This window comes from Cygnus olor, chromosome 1 (assembly GCF_009769625.2).
Source record: "Cygnus olor isolate bCygOlo1 chromosome 1, bCygOlo1.pri.v2, whole genome shotgun sequence".
NCBI classification, from domain to species: domain Eukaryota; kingdom Metazoa; phylum Chordata; class Aves; order Anseriformes; family Anatidae; genus Cygnus; species Cygnus olor.
The window spans coordinates 108782638-108806785 of NC_049169.1; the positions used below are offsets into that span (position 1 = coordinate 108782638).

The 24148-nt window shown below is 39.6% G+C and overlaps 1 protein-coding gene across 4 annotated transcripts in view; it reads right to left on the minus strand.

The window, feature by feature from the left end:
- The window catches only part of LOC121079285 (amyloid beta precursor protein), a 216464-nt gene that overhangs the window by 86891 nt on the left and 105425 nt on the right, over nucleotides 1-24148 (minus strand). For all 4 annotated transcript variants that reach the window (XM_040576333.1, XM_040576361.1, XM_040576342.1 and 1 more), the window contains exon 6: nucleotides 8391-8596. In XM_040576333.1, coding sequence (XP_040432267.1) covers nucleotides 8391-8596 — 206 coding nt within the window. The remainder of the gene's footprint in view (nucleotides 1-8390; nucleotides 8597-24148) is intronic.

The following is a 24148-nucleotide window of genomic DNA, read 5'->3' on the forward strand; positions in this document are numbered from 1 at the left end:
TGCCTGCACTTAAATATGTAAGTGTAGGTATAATTTTACACACGTATTTATTTATAGGTATGGTACATGAATATGCTAATCTTAAGAATCAATTTTAGGGAGCATATACATCTGCTCCAAGAGAAACAGACCCATGTATTTTTTTTTTTTCAGTTAGCAAAGGTATACTACAAATTTTATGGTTCTATATGAGGTGATTTTTGAGAAAAAAGCAAACCAAATTTAATTGTGCAGACCATTAATTACAACTAATTGCATGCTACCATGAGATTAATTATATACTACATTTAGTACACAAGTGGTTGCTCAGATTCAAATAACATCTAGACCTGCCATCCAATTATACAGCCAAACCCTCACACAAAGCTAACTTTGCAGAGACTTGGAAGAGCTGCCACATGTCAATTAAAAATGAATAGTGACTCATGACATTAAAGAGACAGGTATAATCAAGAGAATTCTGGCTGGCAGGAAATGTCATTTCAGAAAACAAAGGTCTCAACATCTCTGTCTTCCTTTTAGAATGACTTAATTCACGTTGACTACGGACTGAGCTCTAACCACACAATAAGCACCTTCTATGTTTCCCTCAAAATACTGGAGTTGCTATAAAGTCTGCTATATTTCATTTTGTACTGTTAAGTGTTATCAGGATGGGAACGATTCACAGATTTAGTTTGAAATTTCCTATAGGTACAGCTCTCACAGTAATAGGACCTGAGATTTTGTGTATATGCAAATAATGTGCAAAAACGAAGGTAACTGTCCATCAAATAACTGATGCCAGTGAAAACACAGAATTAGCTCTCTGGAAACTACAGTCATTTATACACGTCAAGATGCACTTGGACACGCATTCTGGAAACCACTGGGTAGTGCATTAAAAACAGCAAGACTGAAGCACTGGAGCCTGCACAGCCAACCAGATTGCTTTCAGTGAGTCCTAAATGGCAATTATTTCACCACAGAGAGAAATGGCCTACTGTGCAAACTGTTTATGACCTACATGAAGATGAACAGGAGAGGGAAACTGTTCCACGACTGCCCTCATTGAGGGAAGTGTGTTGCTCGTTCGGGGTAGGGAACTTCTTGCTGCTGTCATCCCTTTTCCAGCAGGGCCACCACTGTCCACCACCACCTTCTTTCTGCAGAGGGTTCAGAGTAGCGTTCCTTTAGCCCTGCTTCAGCGGCGAAGGCACATTTTTAAACCAGCTTCAATGCTTGAAAAACAGCCCTGGTTGCTCCCATTGCTGGACCAGTTGCTCCTCCCATGCCTCTCCATATCCCCATCACCTGTACTCATTTAAAAAAGCCACAAATTTAATCTTCAGCTCTACTGCTGTAACTGAGAGGATGGAGCAATGAAGCAGAGATGGGAACTTCTGCAGCTTTTCTCAGGCTAAGAAAAAATTACTGCCATCCATATCCTGCTTCCCTTCCACTAGTACTGAGTGTAGCAATTAAAGCCTATGATGGATGAGCTATGATATTTTCACAGATATTAGCAGCAGGCAGCGTACACTGCTACATGATTCATCAAAGAATTAAAAGCTGTCTTTGCTTCACATAGTAATCCTGTTGCTGAAAACTGATTAAAAGATGAGTTACTTTTTGCCACTGTGTAATTCAATTTTACTTGTTATCACAAATAATTTTTATCCAGTACAGCATTACTGTGAGCTTTGCTTTGTTTAAGGAACTGGCTCACTGTCCCCCTCCAAAAATGCATTTTTTGCCTTCGGCTCTGCAAAACTAAACAAATTAAAAAGGACATGCTTTTGTCACAATTCAGGTTCATAAAGTGGTCTAAACTGTAACTGTTTTCAGATGCTTACAATTTTCACACCAGCCCTCTGCAAGAGTAAAACTCCTCATCTTCTCTGTGCCCTAAACCAAAGATTACAGTTGCCAGTTCCTTCCCTCTCCAAAACCTTACATTTTCTACTTTTTTTTTGAGATAATCCGGGGAGAATAATTCAGGTTTTCTCATCTGAAGCTTCTTATATACTTATTCTAGTTTCCTGATGCAAAAAGAGATATTTCTAACAAACCAGGTAGATCACTCCCTGGAGAACAGTTGTGTAGCAAAGCGTTTTGATTTGCTTTTAAATTAATACATAAAGTGATATACTGCAAACAATCAACATGGACGTTCACTGTTACTTTTCCTTAGAAATGGATAAGCATAGTTTTCAAGTATGGGGACATTGATTTATAGTGGGGCTCTACATGACGAACTTCCATAATGCTCACTTACGCTGTTAGCAAAGCTAATTAAAATTTATGTGCAAACATTCTAGGTACTTTTGATGATCAATTTTTACAGAGGGAAATATAAAATATGGTTCTGAATGTCATCTCAAAATTTTTCATTACCATATAAATTGGTTCTGCTTGTTCCTTGAAGAAAACTGATTTTAAATCAAAATGAAATAATTGCTTTATTTCAAAATCTCAACTCCACGCTTGTTTTTTTTTTTTCTTTTTTCCACACATGGGACTAACACTTGCTCTGTGAAAAACAACATTTTCAATAGAGGAATCAGAAACAGAATTTAACCTTCTAATGGGAAAAAAAAATTAAAGTTACATTTACATACTTCTATTACTGTAAACATTACGGTTATTCATTATTTTCTTCAGGATTTGAGTTTGTACATGATATTTAAGTGAGCATGAAAACTAAGCTCATTTAAATGCTGGCACAGACTGCTCCAAGCCTCAAACCAGAAATTAAATTTGAAGTGATTTAAGAAAAAAATAAAAAGGACAAACTGGAGGAGTTAAAGACTCATCTTGGACCTGTCTTGGAAGCTGGGTTCTATATTTACTTTACATCTCTGAAAAACCTCTTCTGCCTTGATGCTGCATCAGAAAGATCCCATCACGCTGGCTTAGAAATATTACACATTCTCTAATTTAGCTGTGGTATTGGAAAATACAATGTATTTATGACTTTTTCTGTACTATCAGCCCTCGAGCTGGACATTGATATTTTCAAGTATATGCAAATAAAATGCTCTCGCGTATTTCAAACATGTGAACCAGCTCAGTAGCACTGGTATATATATTTGTGTTGTCCATGATGGTATCAGTTCAAACTGTGTCTCATACTCACGCGAACAAGTAATGCACTTAGCTGCTTGAGTAAATGGGACCAGAATTATTTACTCTATCCTTTGTATTTCACCAAAGAGCAAAGTAATCAATTAATGAAAAGAAGATAAAGGAATAAACCTCTGAAATATATACCATGAGGTATATGCTCCGCTTTACTACGTGCTAGTACATAATGTTGTAAGTAGAGTAATTTTGGCTTCCATGTCTTCAGGAACAGAGAACTATAGTTTGAAGATATTAATACACACTTATCTATTCTAGGCTCCATTTTTTAACTAGCTGAGAAAAATTAGACAAGGTAAGGAGTAAATGCATACTGTTTTTCTTCCACTGTTCTTGTTCCAAAATGGAACGGTACTGTTTCATTCAATGAATTAATCAAAGGGAATATTTAAAGATAATCTCACTGAAACAAAGCCTCCTCATTCTGAATATATAGTTAGAACAGGCAGCCAAATTTTAGTTTGAGTATTCAAAGACAAAAGCTAATTTCATAGGAGGTTTTTGGAATTAGGAAGAGACAGCTGGGAAGCTGGCACAAGCTCTAGGAGTAAAGTTGGTGCATTAGCTACACAACTGCTAAACTACTTTCTATAGATAAAGTTAAAAGAAAAAGCAAAATGATGAGTTCCAACTGCTAAACTGAAAAACAGCCTTTCTTAAAACTGTTATTTCCATCCCAAGCAATTAAGATTGGATTTTTCTCTCTAATGTTTATTCTTAATCTACTGGAGGGGGATATTTGGTATATGAGAGAAAAAAAAAAAGTAATTGTACACATGGCTAGAATACAAAGCCTTACAATTTTCATGTGGAAAAACTACACGAAAGTACATTTTCTATTTATTTGTGCAAAACACAACTACATTTTAAACCAAGGTGCCAAATAGTTACCACTGATGGCCAGAACCCAAATAAAAACCCCAGCTTGATTTTTAAGTGTAAGTCAATAAAATTTCACGAATTTATGTATATTTTACAGAAGTTATAATTGCCACATACCATCATAATTATGCCAACATGGCAAGACATGTGAATATGAGGATTAGCTCAAAAACACATTCCAGACTTTTTACACAGTAAAACAAAATATTCAATTAATAACTGCTTCAATATAGTAAAGTGACATTTTATCTAGGGAAGCAGATTCTGGAGTAAGAAAGTCATTCAAATGAAACCACTCTCCACCCTCTAACCTTAAATAAAGCAACATTATTACTGTGTTTAGTATTTAGTACATTTGCTCTTGACCCAAAATATTAATAATATATTGCTTTTTCATCAGCAAGATTACTAAACCCTAAAAAAGACATATTGCAACATATCATGAAGTATTATGTTACAGTGGAAAAGCTGTGCTTTAAATTATAATGTCTAATTAAAAGCTATCAGTTATTTTAATGCAAATCCATTAGGTTAATTTTATCAGCTCTTGCTCATGTGTTACAGTAGATTATCATTCTTAATGAAGATATCATAAAAAAAAGCAGAAGAGTTAGCATAACGTGCACTACTTGTATAGCAACGTGCCAATGCTTTCTTAATACGGAATAATACAACCACACATTATCACTTTACAAATAAAGCATACTGCACAGCCTTGAAGGAAATGAAGAACAACGAAATATTACTTTAACAGAAAGATAATAACCTTTCAAAGAAGAAAGTGGGACAAAGCCATTGAAGGTGAAAAGATCACAATTAATCTAGTATATGCTACTAATATTCTAGAATTATCCCCAAAATTACAGCTGATGAGTCTAGTAATCAGGGTTAACCTCCCTTACCTTAGAATAGGTGATAGCTGTCACTGAATGTATTTGAAGTCTTTCAGACATATAAATACACAGCAAAAAAAAAAAAAAGTATACTGGATCAATAAAGCTAGGAGCTACAATAAAAATATCAGGCTACTTTTCTCCTGCTAGGAAACCAGAATATGATCTCCTGCTTGCAACTCCAGATTGCAAACGTAGTTATAATGCCATGTCAACAGCACTGCTAAATTCTTTCCTAGCTGTTTGAAGAAATCCAGTTGAATCAGATAAAGCAAAACCGATCGCTGAAGGGCAGCATTATGTGCTAGACGGGGCAGGTCAAGCTTATGCTGAATCTCCCCCATCTGCCAGTAGGTATGCGAAGACGCTGCCAAGTGTTTTTGCCAGGCTGCTGTGTTTGACCCTGCTGCTTTCCTTTAAATGAGACCTAATTGACTGCCATGCTGACGGAAAGCGTTAAGTTCAAATTGTTTATTCTTTGTCATAAGCCAAGAGAGACTGGTTTTTCTTATCGCCTGCTGTGCTGAAGGAGAGCAGAAATCATAAACAACTACATGCGACGTGCTGCTTGCTTCAGTCACACACTGCAAGGATGACCTGGAGCCTGGATGGCTCACAAACAGCTTTGCAAAAACCTGCAGTGCAGCTGTGATGGCAGCAAGCTGCTCTGCTGCTTGCACCTGGCCACCAGAAAGTTACCTCCCTTGCTCCATACAGAAGCAGAATCAAGAGCCACAGGTTTCTTGCAGGGCTCTTAAGTGAGCCACACTCTCCTCAGCACACATTCCATGCTAACATCTCCCAGTGACCAAGGGTGAAAAATGCAGATGTGACATTAACTCACGCTGTCGATCCCTGTAACCTCAGACCCACCATCTGCTAGATTTAACATCTGAACTCCAGCAAGAGCAGATCTGAAAGTTCAAGCTGGGTCTGCTGCTGCACTCCGTATGAACTGAGACTAGAGACGGTCCCTCAGCAAAGACAGGAATGTGAGTATTGCCAAGTCCTGTGCTAGGGAAAGTTTATTTGCACTTCTGAATAAACATTATAGCTCATAAAAAGTATGGTCGCTACAGAAAATGAATGAAAAGACTATCCTCCCATCAATGACCTCTCTCATTCTCTAGGCAAGACTGTAACTTCCTTCTCACTGGAATTAAGTCTGGAAGTAGATCCGCTATTGCTGTTTTGATCATGACTCATTAAAGTATGCATAGAAATAAAATCGCCTGACAAATTGATTCTACAATAGTTCAAGTGTCTTTAAAGTATAACATTATGTTTATGCTTTTCAATTATTTACGGCTGATGGCAGTCATTCCATTGATTTGGGGGAGAAAAGGCTCTGTACCAGCCCACAATTAGACTTAATTTATGGTTTTAGAACAGTTGTTCTTTGCTGATTTCACATTGAAAACCAACTCCTCTAAAACTGGACACACCCACTCTCTGTGCTCTTTAATGCTATGACATGGTATTAGCCACAGCTTCATAAAGTACACTTAAAACCAGCTGTAAAGCGTCTATGAAAAGCATCTTAGGCTACGTTTTATGAACGGCATTGACTAACACTTAGGAAAAGTAGCCTGGAGGCCACAACAGAGCTCACATCCACAAGAACAAAGCTCCAATGCTTAATCCCACTTGAAGAGGCTTCCCAGATGTCTCCACAGCACGGCCCACTTCCTAACACGCACAGAGCCTACAAGGCACCTCTGGCTTCTTCATTTGCACTGGCAGCAACAAACTTTTCTGTTTGCAACAGCAAGTTCACAGCGGATGCTCACAACTGAAGATCCCGGACCTGCTGGCAGCATCAGGAGGACATAGAGCCCTGAGGGAAGCCTTCTCCCAAGCATGGCAAGGGAAGCAGGAGCAGGGGCCAAGGCTATGAATTACGTGGGCATTTCTACGTTTGCAAATAAACGAGCATTCTGCATAATGCAGCTCAGTCAGACGTCACTTACAGGCGCTCAGAGACAGCCTCAGCACCCTCCGTGCCCCAGGAAAGCTGGAGGTCAGAAAGCCTGAGGGGCTGGGACAGAGCTGTGCTGGGAATTTGTATAAGTAGCAGACTGCCCTCACCCCATCTGCAGCAGGACATACCTCAGTCGGTCACCCAAGGTGGGAAATTATATACTCAGGAGAAACAGGACACCAGCTTTTCATCGTTAGCAAGTATGCATGTTTCTAAGGGATTTTTAAAAGGTTGCTTCAATAGTTTGCCTCCTATTTTTTCTATTTCACATTCATATTATATACTATTTTCCTAAAGGCTAAACATCTTAACCTCTTTGAAATGTCAACCTCAGTAAAGAAATGAGCTCTACCTAATTTGTCCTCATTTCCACTCATCCAAAATCCCATTAAAGTGAAGTGTTCTTTTTTTCCCCCCTCAATATTCATTTTCCATTCAGAACAGGGCGTTTTATCCCCAGGTGGTGAAAGCTCACATATGGAAATATATTTAATTGGTTTAAAGATTTAAACATAATCTCCTCCCAACCCCTCCTCACTGAACTGGCCCTCCAGTAATTGAGCAAAACACTCAACAGACAGAGTTATATAAGACAGAAATGCACAAGACTGCTTCTCCAACATTTGCAAACCATTTTACCAAAACATTAATATTTTTGATGAGGGAGCTTATCTACACACAGACTGAGTAGAAAAGCTAAATGAAGAGACTTGGCCTTTTCCAAGGTATCTCCTTGCCACCCTTCTGTCACGTGCACATGAGAAATCATAGCTAGGAAGCCTCTGCTCCTTTTCTGTACCTGCCCTGCCAAACAACAGCACCATGGTTCACTGCTTCATTTCACTACGATCCCAATCACTGCAATTTTGCCTCTGACTTCTGCAAGTCCCAACTCCTATCTTTTTTACTGTAGCTTTTAATCTCATCTTCTGCCATCGTCTCCAGCAGTTACTGGTAGAACTGTAAGCACTGCAGAAAAAATCAGTGTCTATCTGAGAGAGATTTACATCATGTGGAATTGTTCTTATTAAAAGAGAAATATAAGAACAACTCATTCATATACAGACCATGGAAAACGTGGCATTTAAAAATACTATGCTGCTCTGTTGTGCATGGACTAGGGTGCTACCTCCTGCTTTGAGTTGACACTCTCTTCTCCCATAACAAATACACACGATATTCCACACGTGATTTTTCTGTGTTATTTACTATACATGGCAGTCAAATATTATTTAGTGTTACTTCAATTAAAAACAAATTGAAAAAAAAACAACAGAACACCTCTTCAGTTTCTATCCGCACCATATGCAATGACCAGATACCCGCAAAGAATACTTGTATTGGGAAAGGGAAAGAGGAGCGAATTCAACTTGCAAATTACAAGAGACAAAACATAAAGATGCTGCAACTTAGGGTATTTTGCTGTTTGGAACATTTTTTGTCATAAAGGGCAAATATACAAAGCAGCAGGATTAGTTTTCCAGCCCCATGCTAAGTGCCCACGAATTTACCTCTGACAACCTCTTCCACAGACTCTGTAGTTGTGGTGGTGGTGGTTGCAATGCTGGTAGTTCTTTCAGTTGCTTCCTCATACTCTTCCTCTGTCTCTTCAATTTCATCACCATCACCATCGTCATCATCATCATCGGCATCTTCATCTTCCACAACAGTTAACTCTTCGTCTTCTTCTGGCTGTTCTTCTACTACCTTATCATCACTAAATAAAGAAAATGATAATGATATGTCAGCAACAAAATGACTTCAAGGTGATGAGAACATTTTGTCTGGAAACACTTTAAGGACAGGAAGGTACCTGTTTCTCCCTCTCCCCAGCTTTAAGTAAGAAAAAAAAAAGAATCAGAATCAGTGATGCTGGAATGTCCCACTGAAATCAGAAATGCTTGAAAAAAAAAGAAAAGCTAACATTAGCAATGCTGTGAGAAACCTAGCAAGATGCCAGACTGGAACTCCTCTTTGTACACAGGGACGGAAAAAAGAAACCCTGTCAGCAATACTGTATTTTGACAGCTGAATAACACTCCAAATACACTTGCTTCACGCTGCCATCAACAAATCAATTTGTATTTTGAAAGAAGCTTAAATTAGCTCAAAATGCACTCAGCTCATACGCACATGAAAGCGAGAGAGTTCCTCAGGATTTTCTCACTCGGGAGACAACTTACCCAAAGGCTTGCTGTGGACTCTACCTTGCTTGACACTCACAGAGGACAACTCAGTGTCAAACCAAACATCCAGCTGACCTGTAATTCTCTACAGTCACTGATTTTTTCGTCCTGTTGTCAAAATAGTACTCCGTGAATAGAAAAGCCACTTCTAAAGGAACTGCGCACAGAGCTGTCTGCTTCCACAAGGTTCACTCAAAAGACAACGTCTGAAACGTGTAGAACTTTTTTGGGGGGAGGGAGGGGACAGTTCACACACACTCATGCTTCAGCTGACTGCTGCTAGCTCTTCTCTTTGCAGTTTTATCTTTTTCGGGCACCTCAAAGCAGACAACAGACACGACAGCACTGCTAAGGAACTAACATCCAGGGAGGGAGAGGACCCTTCACACTTTGGGCCTTCTGTGCAACAGCTGCACTGATCAAGCGGTGAAGTCTGCCCGGTTTTGCTGCTGTTGCTGCCCCCTCAGCCAACACGTGCGGCTGCTCGGCATGGCAAGCTCGGCTCACTTGTGCTGCGGTGCCAACGCTGCTGGGGCCTCTGTGGCCTGTAAGGATCTGCAAGGCCTCTGTGAACACCAACGGTACTACACTAAGCTGCTGTGTGAAGGAGGGAAATGTGTGGGCCCACGAAGAAAACTCAAACCACTCGGCTAAATCTTGCTGTATATCACAGCTGCTTTAAATGATAATTCATGTAGATACCTAAAAGCCCGAGGACCTCAATCAGTCTTGGGCAATATGAAGGAATACTGCAGTCGGCTGTCAAACATGTTTGGTGGCTTAACGTGTCAATCATTTGCTGGGATCATTCTTAATGCTGAACGATATACAGGCAATAGGCCAAAACCCATACAATTACCGACTGCTACTGCGGCTTTTGAAAGGCTTCCTAACACAGTGCCAGCTGCAGTAAGATCTCAGGTTTGTTAAGCTGATCTTCTACTTGAAATTCACTACTAATGAGTAAATTATATTTAAATATTCAAACATGCAGTGACTTTTTGTCACCATCATACACATGAGGTTTTCCATCTTTTTTTCATGGCATCGCGTATGCTTGAACAGCCTTTTATTTGAAGTTAACAACTTGCCTCCTTCACCTCGTTTTGAAGACTAAGCCTGTAAAATTTCACTTTACAATATGTTGTCTAGTACGACTTTGAAAGTAAACTCAGAGCAAAGAAGAGGACAGTATGATCTTCTTAATAGGGTGTGAGGAAGAAGTTAGGAAATAGTGATAGAAATCTTGCATGCCGCAAGACTCAATTCTAGGAAAAAGTTAAGACTCTAAACACGAGTGTGCATTCTCTGTTCCTCACCCCCAAAGATATCTGGCCACCCAAAACACAGCAGAGACTTAAAAGTAATAATGAAACTTTTCATTTGCTGAATCCTAGGCAGGTTATAAAAACGTATGTAGTAATAGCTAACTTATAGAAGAGCCTGAAAAAGGGATGACCTGTTCCCATTTTACATGAGAAAGACTGAAAAGGGGGCAAAAACACTAGGTTCTTCTCTTAGTTTCTTGTTTTCAAAGAACTGGATAAGAAATTTCAGCATCTTGAAAGTATGGTTTTCCTCCAGCATTCTAATTTCATCATCTCCAAAATCTGCTTAGTTCTTAGTAACTCCTTTCTGAACAATAGATTTCTTCCATTTTCATTATTAAGTATTTTGCCTTTTTAAGAGCATGAAATAATTGCTATACATACACTGTCACCTTTCAATGGCCAGAGGGAGCTGGATTTTTAAATTCTAGTATCTGTTTCTGATCTCCAGGTTAATGGACTTCTAGTCTTAGCTACGTACAGACATTCAAACCAGGAGTGCTGAGTATGAAACATCCAGGTTTTGATCAAGAGCATCAGATAGGATATGCTGTTCAGCATTAAAGAAAACTGTTCTCTCTGTCTTTCTCTCCCTCACCTGAGCTAAAAATACAGAAACAAACACAGCATGCTTTAAAAAGTGCAATTATTTTTCCTCTTCCTTTCACATAAATGATCACACTCAGATATTGGCAAGCTCATAAAGCTAAAAAAAGGACCAAAAAAAAAAAAAAAAGCAAACTAATGAAACAAAGGAAAGTCAATTAGTCACATGGAAAGCCACTTCAAAAATAATTTGTATGCATGCACCCAATATCCATCTGTTTTTAGCTACACAAAAGCAATTAACTCAGCTATGCCAGTCCCCAGCATTCTGCTGGGAAATTCTCAGCATCAAGGCAAAGCTTTCTGCTTTAAAGGTTGTGTGATGCTGACAGGAGCAGGATGAAAGAAGAGAATTTCTGTACGTGCTGCTTGGCCATACCCACCATTACAGTGGACCCTGGTTTCCTCTCCAGTAATTTATCAAAAGTAAGTGCTTAAGTGTAGCTCCCACCTGCATCCCCTTTATGAGTTGCTTCTTGCTGAAGAACTAGACGTCTGAGACAGTAAAAAAAAAAAAAAAAGGTAATAAGGGAAGACTACAACAATTGACAGGATCAGGCTCCTGAAAATATTTTTAAAATCTTGCACGAAATTGTGCTAGAATATTCTTTCTAATTTGATCATTCCTAGAAAAAACGTATCTCTACTAGCAACATATATTGCAAGATTCAAACCACAAGAGTACTATTTCTCAGGATTTAATTTATTGCAAGTTACGAGAAAAGGAAATAATGAAAACAGAATAAAAATGGTTTTACCCTAAATTTTGATACCTAAATGGAAGTGTGAGCCTTGCTAAATATTTAAAGAAATGAGATGCCTGAAAACAGGCTTAGCAAGTTCATTTCCCTATTAAACAAGTTTTTAAAACTCTCATTGTACAGAAATGTGTTGCTACGCTGAGGTTCTAAGGGAGCACTCCCGTCTCTCTTGAAAAGTAATTATTTTCTCAGCTATTTTATCTACAAAGATGAGTTAGTCTCCTTCCTTATTAGCACTATTGTTCAAAGAAAAGGGGAAGGAAAGAAGTGCTTTTACACATTCTTAATGAGATTCTCCTTCAACGAAGCTGAATACCAGAAAATAACTGGACTTGCAGTAGTCTGATGATTTTATCATGCCCAGCTATGCAGCACAGTATCACAAACCAAACTGCACGAATACACAACAGTGAGGGACATATCATAGCAAGCTCTAACAGTAAAAACAGCAATAGTTTTACATTAGAAATCAATGCTAGCCCACTATGTCACTTGCTCGTAAGATTCAATCACAGTAACCATGCACAGCAATGCAAGCAGATGTCCACGTCTTCTCAGAGCCTACAGTTATGACACACACAAGAAAAGCAATAAAAGCTTAAGACCACTACTCAAGGGCCAGGGGCCACTGGGAAAGAGGGGGAACTGCAGTAGTTGCCCCAAAATTTGCTAGTAAGGGAACTTTGAGCCTTATTCTTGAAGACAGGTTTAGTATAAACAACATTAAATCTCAATGTGCTTCTGCCACAAAGATAGGAGGTGGACTTGAAATTTTTAATACTACAGAAGTACTAATTCTTGTAGTAACATGAAAAATTGCCCTTGGTTTTGTTTTTTTTAGACTTGATCACAGTTACTATCCTGGGTCTTCTACAAAGAATATGCACATGACAGGAACAACAGAAGAGTGAAGTTATACTTCAACTTTTGGACTGAAGAATCAGCTTTCCAAACTGGGACAAAAACCTCCCTGCTGCGCACTGCATAAAGCTGTTTCTCATGATAAATGCTTCGGTACCATTTCACTTGTCTTCATCAGCAGCACCACAGTGTTGTTTTCCCAGACACCGTGTCTAACTTTTGCATGCTGCTCACCTCAGCGTTCAGTATAAATCCACCATTTTCAGACAAAAGTCAACTACAAGATGAATGTGAATGCTGATATTTTTCTCATAAGTCTTGAGAGTTTTATTTAATATATGTAGCAGACATGCTTACTTCCTGTTACTATTATTACATTTTACCCTTTACGGTTAACAAGTATGAGTCAATCTTGTTTCTTCTGGAATCACAACATCTTGACAGCTTTTTCATATATTCCCTCGATACCATCCCAGCCTGGGTTTTATTAGCACCACAGATTGCAGTGTCTCGTTTACAAGATATTGTTGACATTTCGCCTTAGCTTAGTGGTGCCAGTGACAGGATTTTTCAAAGGCTGCTCAAAAAAATTACTTGATACAGTGACAAGTTCACAGATTTGCAAAGCCATATTATCATCATCTGAATTTAACAGTTCAGCAGTAAACAATGGAGAGGTAAATTCTTAGGCTTGAATGCAGCCAGGAAAATATTTGCAATCCCCACATACAACATTAGTGTATCTCATTTTCCTGTCAGCAGAGACTTCTGGCAAGCAGAGCCAGCACTTTCCTTTAGTGGTGGACACAGGAGTCACCATGCTTTTGAATCTTCTGTTTCAATCTCACCACATATGGAATATTAAAATCCATTCCCTTATCATGAAAATAATGCTTCCCTCAAGCATCCCATCAGTACAGTGGGTTATTAGTAGAAATCATCTACTAGGTGTGATGACACGTGGTATTTGAAGTTTGGAGGCTTCAGCACTTTTTCTGATGCTGCAGATACAGTGGAGTTCCAGGCATCCCTAAGAGGTAATCAGTTCCATTTCAAACACTGATGTAGATAAAAACTTATCAGCGACTCCAATAGGCATACTTCTGTTTTTAAAACACATACCACTGTACAGCTCCCGCCTGTATGCACCCAGGCACATAGTTACAAACAATGTCTAAACCATAGTTTTATTAATGTATGTTTAATATCTTTATTTTCTTAATCCATCACTTTAGTAGGAACTGACACCAATGTATTGTTTATTCACTTCACACAGAATCGTGCATGGTCCGGTTACTTCTTGAAGACAAAACTGAAGGACAAGTAAAGGAAAGCAAAGTGAACTGTTACTCCTTGCTGTCCAAGAAAAGAGAAAAGTTAGTAGATTAAAATTTCATTTCAGTATTCCAAAAACCTACAATAGGGACAAAGGAAGAATACAAATAAAAAGGGCAATTAATTTTCTTTCTAACTATGCGTCAGGACTCATGGGACTGCAGCATAAGCTAAATTTTACAAGGAGAATTCTGTCTGCAACTATTACCTTCAGACAAAAATTTGGCAAAGCTTTCAATTAAGGATAACATATAGTGAGGACTAATAATTGGTTTGGGCAAAGTGCCTCACCTTTGTCTGCAGTAAACTCTCATCCATTTGGATGTACTTAAAGCACGATTTTGACAAATAACAACTTGAACAAAAACATGCTCCATCACTGGGTGAAAAAAGAATGAAAAGGTGTGAAAGACAGGTGTTTTGAAATCCATGAAGATTAGCATTCACTACACTTTTGCAACTATATTTTATTGCAAATAGACTCCCTCTGGACTGTGTTTTTTACCAGCCACCAAGACTGGGAAAATAGCTGGGGAAAAGCTAATTCCAGGAGAAGAACCAAATCAAGAATAGTAACAAGCTGCAGTCTGCCTACAGAGAACAAGGCCATAGATGTTGGCTCTAGACAGCTGAGGGAATTAATACAGGAGAAGTGGCTGCTGCACGTAACCTGCAGCCTGTGCTCTTCCAGCCCAACGGGATGAGCTGAGGGATGCATCCATAACCTTTACAGCTCTGCAGGTGCCATCGTCCCACTTTCCAGGATCTTGTGCTTCTCTATAGCCTCTGCAGCCTCTACGGTTCCCCTCTAATGAACTGTAGGAAACGTGTGATGGGACTGGCTTGTCAAGTACTCAGCTTGGGCCTAAGCACAAGTGGTTTAGGCCCTAACTTTGGGCCTAAATCACTCTTGTGGTTTCCACCACAAGATTAGTGATAAGCACAGATACTCATCCCAGTATACAGGAAACCTCCAAAGTGCAAAGTTCTTTAAATGTGGGAGTGGAAATGGACAGATCCAGCTGCGAACCTCTACACACATTTGGATTACTGCCTTAAAAGAAAATGCAGAAGAGAAACACAAGGCCAACTACAAGAATGTGGCATATGCTTGGAATCCAAACAGGAAGATGAGTGCACCTGACCCAGCCTAATTACCAGTTTTTTGACTAAAAGCAAGTCAGAAAGCTAATGGGCAAGGAATCAAACTTGTTCTCAATCTGCACATCAGAGGCCTGGGCATTTTCTACCTAATGTTCATCCAAAACTCACATTGTTTTGACTGGAGGATGAGATTTCTCATGAGGCAGGTTTGAACCCAGCACTGCACTCATCACATTCCTCCAAATGGTGCCGCTTATGAAACACATGAGTCAACACAGGAACCACCTCAAGCTTAAAGCAAAGCCAATGGCGCACTTGGGCATATGAGCACTCACATCACTGTACCTTCCAATATTTAATTTGACTTTGGTACACTAGCTGACTTCAAGAAAAAGGTGTGTGAAACCAAGCATCAAGGGAGTAAAGTTAAACAAGTACTATCACAGTGATTTTGTGTGGGGTAGAAGAGGGAAAGTCAAAACCAAGTGTGAAATGAAGACTTCAGCATTCACCTTGGAAGTTCAAGAGTAGGGAGTTACACGACAAATGTCAATATCCCTGTCAGTATTGGGGCAGGGTGGGGGGAAACAGCAGGACAAGAATTAAACTGCGCTGCAGTTTTGAGATCAGGCATGGTGCCAGGAAAGAAAAGCGTTATGCCAGACCTCCAGTCTATGTAACTCATCTTTTAAATGGCTTATTGGCACTGAATTCCGGAAAATTACAGTGATTTACAGAATTGAAAGTCTGACCCACAAGGTACCTCAGCAATAATGTTTCTGGTCGCCTGGTAAGTGACCACAAAAGGATAAACTGCTTAAAAACCACCTTGGCTATTTTCATTGGGGCTGGATTAAACTATGCTAGTAAAGTAGGTATCTTACAACATGAAGAAACAATGTGATATTTAACACATCCGAACCTGACTTAAGGTACAGTTAAAATGTTAAGAACAGGGGCACCTTCCATTGCACAGCAAGTCACGATGAGCAAATCACATTGTCTAGCATTTTTCAGGCATTCATTTTGTCACTTTCAATTATTTTCCTTTTTGCTTTCCTTTACTTCAGAGGTTGCAATTATATATATTTTCACATTCCGTAACAGAAAAGAAAAAGAAATTAGCTATTTCATGAAGTGTCACATAGGCTGCTTTTGAGTTCTTAGACCTTATCAAACAACTGAATTATGTGCTTCCAACTGTCTCTCTCCTCTTTCTACTTTTACTGTTTTTTTTTAAAAATCTTTATATATAATAACAATAGCAAAAATATGCTGGGTTTCATTAACTTTGGTAGAAACCATGAAAAGTTGCACTAAAGATCTTTTAATTTAATTTTTGAATAGAACACACAAAAAAAGGCAAATACAAATTCCTTGCCCTATTCCCTCTGAGAGGCACATTTGTCTTTTTCCCCCAGAAATAAACATGAAGGTACAATGTTTACCATTATATATATATATTTTTTTCCACAGCTGACCTGCTTAAAAAGATCAGTAAGAGGTAGTATGCATTTGAACAAGTGCATTGGCAGAAGGTACCTGCTGACTGATACAGAAGAATACTTTTCCAAAACCAACCTAGCTTAATCTCTGAAACAATGCCTTTGCAGGTATTAGTTCTCATATTTTCCTTTGGAAGATGGTAGATTCAGCAAGAAGTATTTTTTTTTTTTTTTTAAAGAAGGTCAGAGTAATATATTTAACCCATACTCCTTCTCATTTTCTTTATTTATACTAAACGAACTCAGAACTATAAAAGTAAATGTATCTACAAATGCACAAAATCCACCAGGCTCACAGAGCCTTGTGACATTTAATAAATATTAAATTTAAAATCCTGTTACTAGAAGAACATTAGGACTGAATGTGATGGGAGACAGCAGAGTGTAGGTCGTCTGTGCAGCCCTGTTTGAGAGCTTTGAGTTTCAGCAGAAAAGCTATCTATTATAACACGTTTGTTTCCACCCCACCTCTGCCATACTCAGAAGGCACTATTCAATGTCTCTTTGTCCAACCTGTTACCCTATAGCTTATTTAGGGTACACAGTGTGAACTCTGTACCAAATGAAGTACTTCCCTCTCTGGAACTCACCACCTTGGTACCCTCACACAGTAACTACAGGGTCAAACTACAAGAACGTCTTTGTTTTACAATTGGGAAAGCAAACAAAAAGTACCAGAAGCATGTAGTAACTCTGAATGTTTAACTTAAGACATTGCATAACGCTTTGCAGAGAATGTGCCATCTACGGTTCCTAAACACAGCTGCCATTAGCAGCTTCTGCAAGTGGCCAGAACGCCTGCAGAGCAGATCATCTCCACTCACGCAGCCAGAAAAAAGGAGAGGGCTTGGCCTTTCGTACCAAGCTTTTCACAGCGGCCACAAGATGCCAAGCCTAACGGAAGACTTCCATGGCAGAAGTTACTGTTTTAACCTTTTCTTCTTCACTCAACTCACAATTTGAATGTTATTTTTCTTCAGCAGTGATCAAAATAGAGATCCCATGTGAAAAATGGCACGTTATCATGCCACCAGAGCTAAAACTCCTGCATTCAAGATTAGAAACCTCTTCCATCAGAAAAAATAAATATATATTTGGTGTTTCATCCATGTATTCAGATGTAGTGTTTGCTAGAAGGCAAAGAAAAAATATTTAATACAGAAAATGCTTTACTACACTATGCTTGTAATAGCATAGCCTCACAAGAGGTGGAATTCCTAAATTTCCACAAAGCACCCTAATACTGCTTTCTTGTTTCTAGTACAGACCACAAAGCCAACCTACATCACTGAAACGTAAAAGAGAGCAGGAACCGCTGGCTAACTTCATGCAGGGATGTGCAGCTATGAATTCACTGGCACGCAGTCATGCTGGTGTGATAATACATGTTGAAAAACCCAGCTGCAAATTTCTCACTTCCAACTTTTTTCATAAAGTATAAAGGGCACAGTGCTTGAAATGGGATGGGATATATCATTGTTTCACTAGAACATCTCAAAATATCTAGTAGAGGTATCAAAAGGATTTCTTGAATTGATTACTACATGAACATATATAGGGAATCTCTCTCTCCAATGTTTCAGTCATTACAAATGACAACATTTTTGCTTATAAAGCTTTTGCTTATTACTTAAGCAAAACGCTGTTGCTGATTGCTCTGGTTTTTGAGGTCATAAAAGTGTAACCCTTCTTTGGAGATCTACTATGTATTAAAAAGGCAAGTCTGATGCCATTAAGCTCCTGAAAAAGGCTCAACATTCACATAAGTCATATAGGTGGTTTGCAGAGCTAGCAAACTGCTTTCTTAAGGGGTCACAAAAGCCTGGCTATACCTTACTCATCACTTCCTCAATTAAATTAATTCTCTGCACCCATAGCCTCATCCATCACTTCAGTTAAGGCTTTATACTCAAATGGTGATTAGATTTGCCAACTCAGCATCGCTGTAATTACCTCTCAAAGCAATGTGCTGTTTCATCAATTCCATTTGAACATTACTTGTCCTAAGAAGAAATCCAACAATTATCAGTCATTCTAGAGTCATTAACACTCTTGTGTGTCTATGCTTTCTGAATTTCATTTTAACAACCTTTACATGAAAAAGGGGGAAAAAAAAGTTGGTATTAATAAGACATCATGAATTACCCAAATACTAAGAAATTGCCTACATGAGTGTTAGAAACAATTAATGTAAGAACATGAGACACCAAATACATTAACAGTGTATAAAATATGCTAATAGGACAAAATACTTCAAGAGATATTCATCATAAGCAGTAATATTATGCCAGTAATTTGATGATACCTGAAATTCATAAAGAAAAGCAATTAAGTTGTATCATTAGAATGCTTATTCTTAATACTTACTCCCCCAAATGAATTTAGTTTCTCTAAATTTAGGGATTGACAATCGTAGTGCAAAGTTCACCTATTTCAACCACTGATGTTAATCTACACTGAAGGCAAACTTGGGGCCAAAGGCAATTAAAAATAATCATGTTTTTAATTCCTTATATTCATGTTAGAGCACTGACTTACAATTAGGAACAATTTCTATTAGGACAGCTGAGGAGGCCACTGCCTCTGGCTGCATCCCTCCCTGCTCCTGTCTCACAGATGACTGAGCTCGCCACGAAACAGATCCTGCATCACTGCAATAGGCACGTCACTGCTGCCATGAGGTTCAGTTTCTTTAACTTTGCAGGGGTACAAACCGCCTGCAGCTCAGTCAGCACAGATGGAAAAAAGGAAATCTTTTTTTATCCATCCAAAAGCAAGTCATTTCCTGCTTTTAAGTCAGAACCTGCAGTCCAGACCCTTTGTTAGCTTCAGTTTGGTTTAGTTTTACTAGCACCTGGGGAGTGGAGGTGGTGGTGATTTTTTTATTTTTTTAAATAATCATATAGGAGATTTCCACTGGAGGATTTCTCACTGACATTTTAGAAATTGACTTTCCAATTTAATGAAAAAGCATACATATAAGAGAATTCATTGTTGTTTGTTTTAATGTGATTAATAAGATGGCTTGAAAATAGATGAATACTCAACCGAGACAAAATGAATGTTAATTTTCTTTTTCCTCCAGTGACCGTGTTTCAAATGAAGAATTTAGCTTTGGTACCTTCCTTTTTCTTGATCAATACCATTTTTTTCAGCTTTAGAATAGCAAAAGCTTCAGGATGCCAGCTATCCTATTTCTACATTCTTAAGACAAATCTTCTGGGCTCAGAGCTGGCCCCAGTTAAACTACTGATTTTTGACTAGACGTTGCAGGACAATGTTAACAGTAAAAATGATGGGAGAGGAAGAGGAAAGAATAGACAAGACCCAAAATGCCATGACACGCTAGCCATGTGTATGAGTGAACTGGTAGAAATCAAGAAAGACATCGAGGTGCTCAAGCGAGTACAGAGAAGGGCAATGAAGCTGGTGAGGGGTTTGGAGAACAAGTCCTGTGAGGAGCGGCTGAGGGAGCTGGGGGTGTTCAGTCTGGAAAAGAGGAGGCTCAGGGGCGACCTTATCGCACTCTACAGGCACCTTAAAGGAGGCTGTAGCGAGGTGGGGGTTGGTCTATTCTCCCACGTGCCTGGTGACAGGACGAGGGGGAGTGCGCTAAAGGTGCACCAGGGGAGGTTTAGGTTGGATATTAGGAAGAACTTTACTGAAAGGGTTGTTAGGCATTGGAGTGGGCTGCCCAGGGAAGTGGTTGAGTCGCCATCCCTGGAGGTCTTTAAAAGACGTTCAGATGTAGAGCTTAGTGATATGGTTTAGTGGAGGACTTGTTAGTGTTAGGTCAGAGGTTGGACTAGATGATCTTGGGAGGTCTCTTCCAACCTAGATGATTCTGTGATTCAGTAAGGATCTCAGGGAATGTCAGTCTTGAAGTACTCATATTTCTCTGTCAGCGGTTCTCCACAGCCAGCTAGAAGGCCGGGCCTGCCTTCTCCTCAGGCCTGCAGCACTCCCCGATCTCATGAGGATGCTGATGCTCCAGCTCCTGTGCCATTGTTGCTACAGGGGTACCATCGTGCATAGGAGCTGGCATTGCTGTGGAAACATTTAGGGGAAGGACACCTGGCCGCTGGCTGCCAGCACAAAACACTGCCCAAGGCCCATCCACCAAGGCTCTCCAGGGAAGCAACACAGAAACCTCTCTCTGAAATGGGAGGAAGCAACGTGTGTCGACACCACCACTTGCACCTTCCAGTTTCGTCAAACGAGCTTTTCTCCATGTTGGAGCTGTGTTTGTTTCTTCCAGCTTTAGTTCAAATGCCAAAGAGAGTGAAGTACTGGCAGGATTTGTAGATAAGGAATATTAAAAAAAAGTAACCAAGATCTCCCTCATTAACTAATATGCAGGGGGCAGAAATACGCCCCTGTTAAACAATTCCTCGAAAGGTTCGTCTTTCCTGCTGTATTTCTGAAAGCATTTTCTGGATGGATGGATGGATGGATGGATGGATGGATGGATCTGTGTATATGTGAAGAGATGAGCAGGAGAAACAAGGGTGAGGGGGACAAAGGGAGATGTAAAGGGGAGAAAAGGGACAAGAGGATTTCATGTTTTGGATAGTCCTTGTAGATGAACAGCTCAACTGCAGAGAACAGTAAAGAGCAGCCAGACCATCTGCAGCTCCATCACGACTAAAACGTTGGCTGCTACATGGCTCTGGCTTGTATGAAATCTCCCACTGCTCCATGATGCTACGAGACCCAGACAAAGGGAGTTAAGCAGGAGCTAGTCAGAGTTACACTTATAAAAGGGAAGACAATTTTCCCATTATAGCAATGGCAAAAGCCCATAAAATTGACTTTAAAAATTACTATACTGACTCTTGTATACTCATCACCTTTTACCTATTAAATTTGCTTGCTATGTGTCACTGTTTAGACTCGGGAATTTTTCATAAATATTTCCACAGGCAGACATCCAAATTGCTTGTCTGGCCTGCCTAATTTATGTCAAGTCAGCAGCGCAACATACCATGAGAACTTAGCGTGTTACTGCATCAGGTCAGGGCACTTTATGACCATGGCCAATTTAAATACACCTTGTGACAGTCTGATTTGATTACAACACTCCAGAGAATTTCGATTGCGGCTCATTTGATGTTCAGGTTAACTTGCACGCATTTATGAAGGGAAGACAGTACGTAAAACATGTATCGACATCTTTGTACAACTTGCGTCATAAACACATAAAAAGAGCAAGAAAGTGAAAGAAACGAAATGTACAGTTCCTCCATGTCAAATGAGAATCCTTGTAAAATCATTCAGCAAAGCAATTTTGTCAGCCCATGTGACTCCTCTTCCCCAAATGCTCTAACAAAACTGACAATTAAAAGCATAGGGTCTCACCTGGAAACAATTCAGTGTAACAGCCACACATACTATTCTGCTTTCACCATTAGGAAAAAAAAAGGCTGGTTTTAAAAGCCTTTCAGGATTTCTTGGATTATGGTTGAAGGAGGCAATTAAGAAAAGTCAGTTTTTCAGACGCCTACCACTGACAGGGAGAAAAAAAGGTTCTTTAAGAAATTAAAAAAAATTATATAGTGTTTTAACAACTACTTTTGCATCATCCAGGAGATGACCACTCACCCTTAAGGTCAGTCTGTTACAGTCTTGCAAAACCAGAGTATGACGTGACCACCATGTTATATAGCACAAATTTTTATTTGGGTCACAAATAAAAAAAAATCTTCACAGATGTCTGATTTCCAGCATGAAGTGGACTACAACTCCTTTGGATTATTTATTTTAGTTTAAAAAATCTACTCTATTAACTATCCTAACGGCAGGTATGAACAAACCATAAAACTCTGCCTGGCAGAAGTTTATGAGATATTGTAAACCTAGCCCTTATAATACACACTAATCCCTACAACACGACATTTAGAACACTACCCAAATCATTAAATCAGGCTGAACATACATTAAATACACTGAACAGACAAAGTTAATTTGGCCCAACCTGCCAAGAGAAGAACAATGAGAAAATTAAATCCTGTATTTTGGACCTTGAAAATAAATTCAGACAGTCTAGAAAAACAAGGCCTAACTGAAGTTAAGGAACTATCTTGTGCTTCTGAGCCATGGGACTAATATCCTAAGTAAAAGCTTTCTACACACCCCTCGACAGTGAGCCACGCTGTGTCTCAGTTTCCCTGATTTAACAGAGAGATAAATGACACCAACCTCTTTTCCAGGTGGGAAGGAAGGCCTGGGAGGTCTCATATGTAGTGATGAGAAGGGGCATGTTTGAGACAGATGCAGACAGAAAACCTGGAAGTTTTTAGCTCGACCCCCACTCCTGAAGATGTTTGGCCTTGGACATCAAGGATACCAAAGCTCCTAACAAGTGGGCAGGAGGCCATGAGGCTGCGCTGTGTCTCAAGGGCAGCCAGAGCTTTTAGGTCTTTTGACTGAATTGTAGCTATAAATGGAGATCTCTGCAGCTTTACTGAAAGTCAGCACCTGCATCTGGCTGTCCCTCAGGCAGTCTTCAAGGTAAGTTTTAATTAAAGGTGTGGATAACTGCAAGGAACGCCACCACTGAAAACGCTTGTGACCTCTTAGTCAGAGTTGCACGCTATTTCAGGACAAGCACGATGTGACATCATTTCAAAAGCACGGGTGGATCCTGCCTTTTGGCCTCACAAACTGGAAGGGGGTACGCCACATCCTTCAGAGCAGCACACCCTCCCTCCTTTCCCAAGCACTTCCAACAAGCAATGTCACAAGGCAAGCCATGTCCTTTCCCACTGAGGTGCAGGGTGGTCAGAGGTGGGGTGGGAGGAACGTCCACCTGTGACAACGCGGCAGCACAAAACGCCTCCACAAACTCTTATGGCACGGGTCACAAACTGTGCAGAGAACCGTGCAGTCCTGCAGCCAGGGTGATAGCAACAGGACGGTTTCTGCCCCAGTGGGAGGAGTGGGCCATGCTGTGGCTGGACCACCTGCTGACTCTCAACACTGAAGACACCAAGACACTCATGGCAAAAGCATCCACAAGGCCCTTGTATGACAGAACCCAACCACACAGGCAGACCTTAAGGGAACAACAACAGAAAGGTAAACTGGAAGAAAGAGCTACTACTGAAGTACTCATGTAGTACTGGCAACTGAGTTCTAGCCTGAAATCCTGACTTTTGGGTAGAAATGGAAAAATAAATCAGCCCAGTAAGAGCTGCTTCAGAAATGCTGTGGCACGCCAGCCACAAACCCAGGGCAAAGTGGAAGGCTTTGGGATAAAACAAACATTGTCAATGTAAGATCACCCATTTAAAATGAAAAATATAAACTTCAGTAAACACTTCAAACGGAGTTGCTTTAATAGCATAAAATACTGGGAATTTAGCACTGGAAAACTGGAAAATAGCCCCCTACTTTTCACTTCCTTCCTCCCACACAATCATCTTAGGCCAAAGGCATATATATATATAGACACACACACACACACACAAAAATATGTTTATATATGTAGGGCTATATATATATATGTATACAAAAATACACACAAAAAATTTGAACTACCACCTACTGCTGCATGAGATTATTTTTTTGTTAATGACTAAATT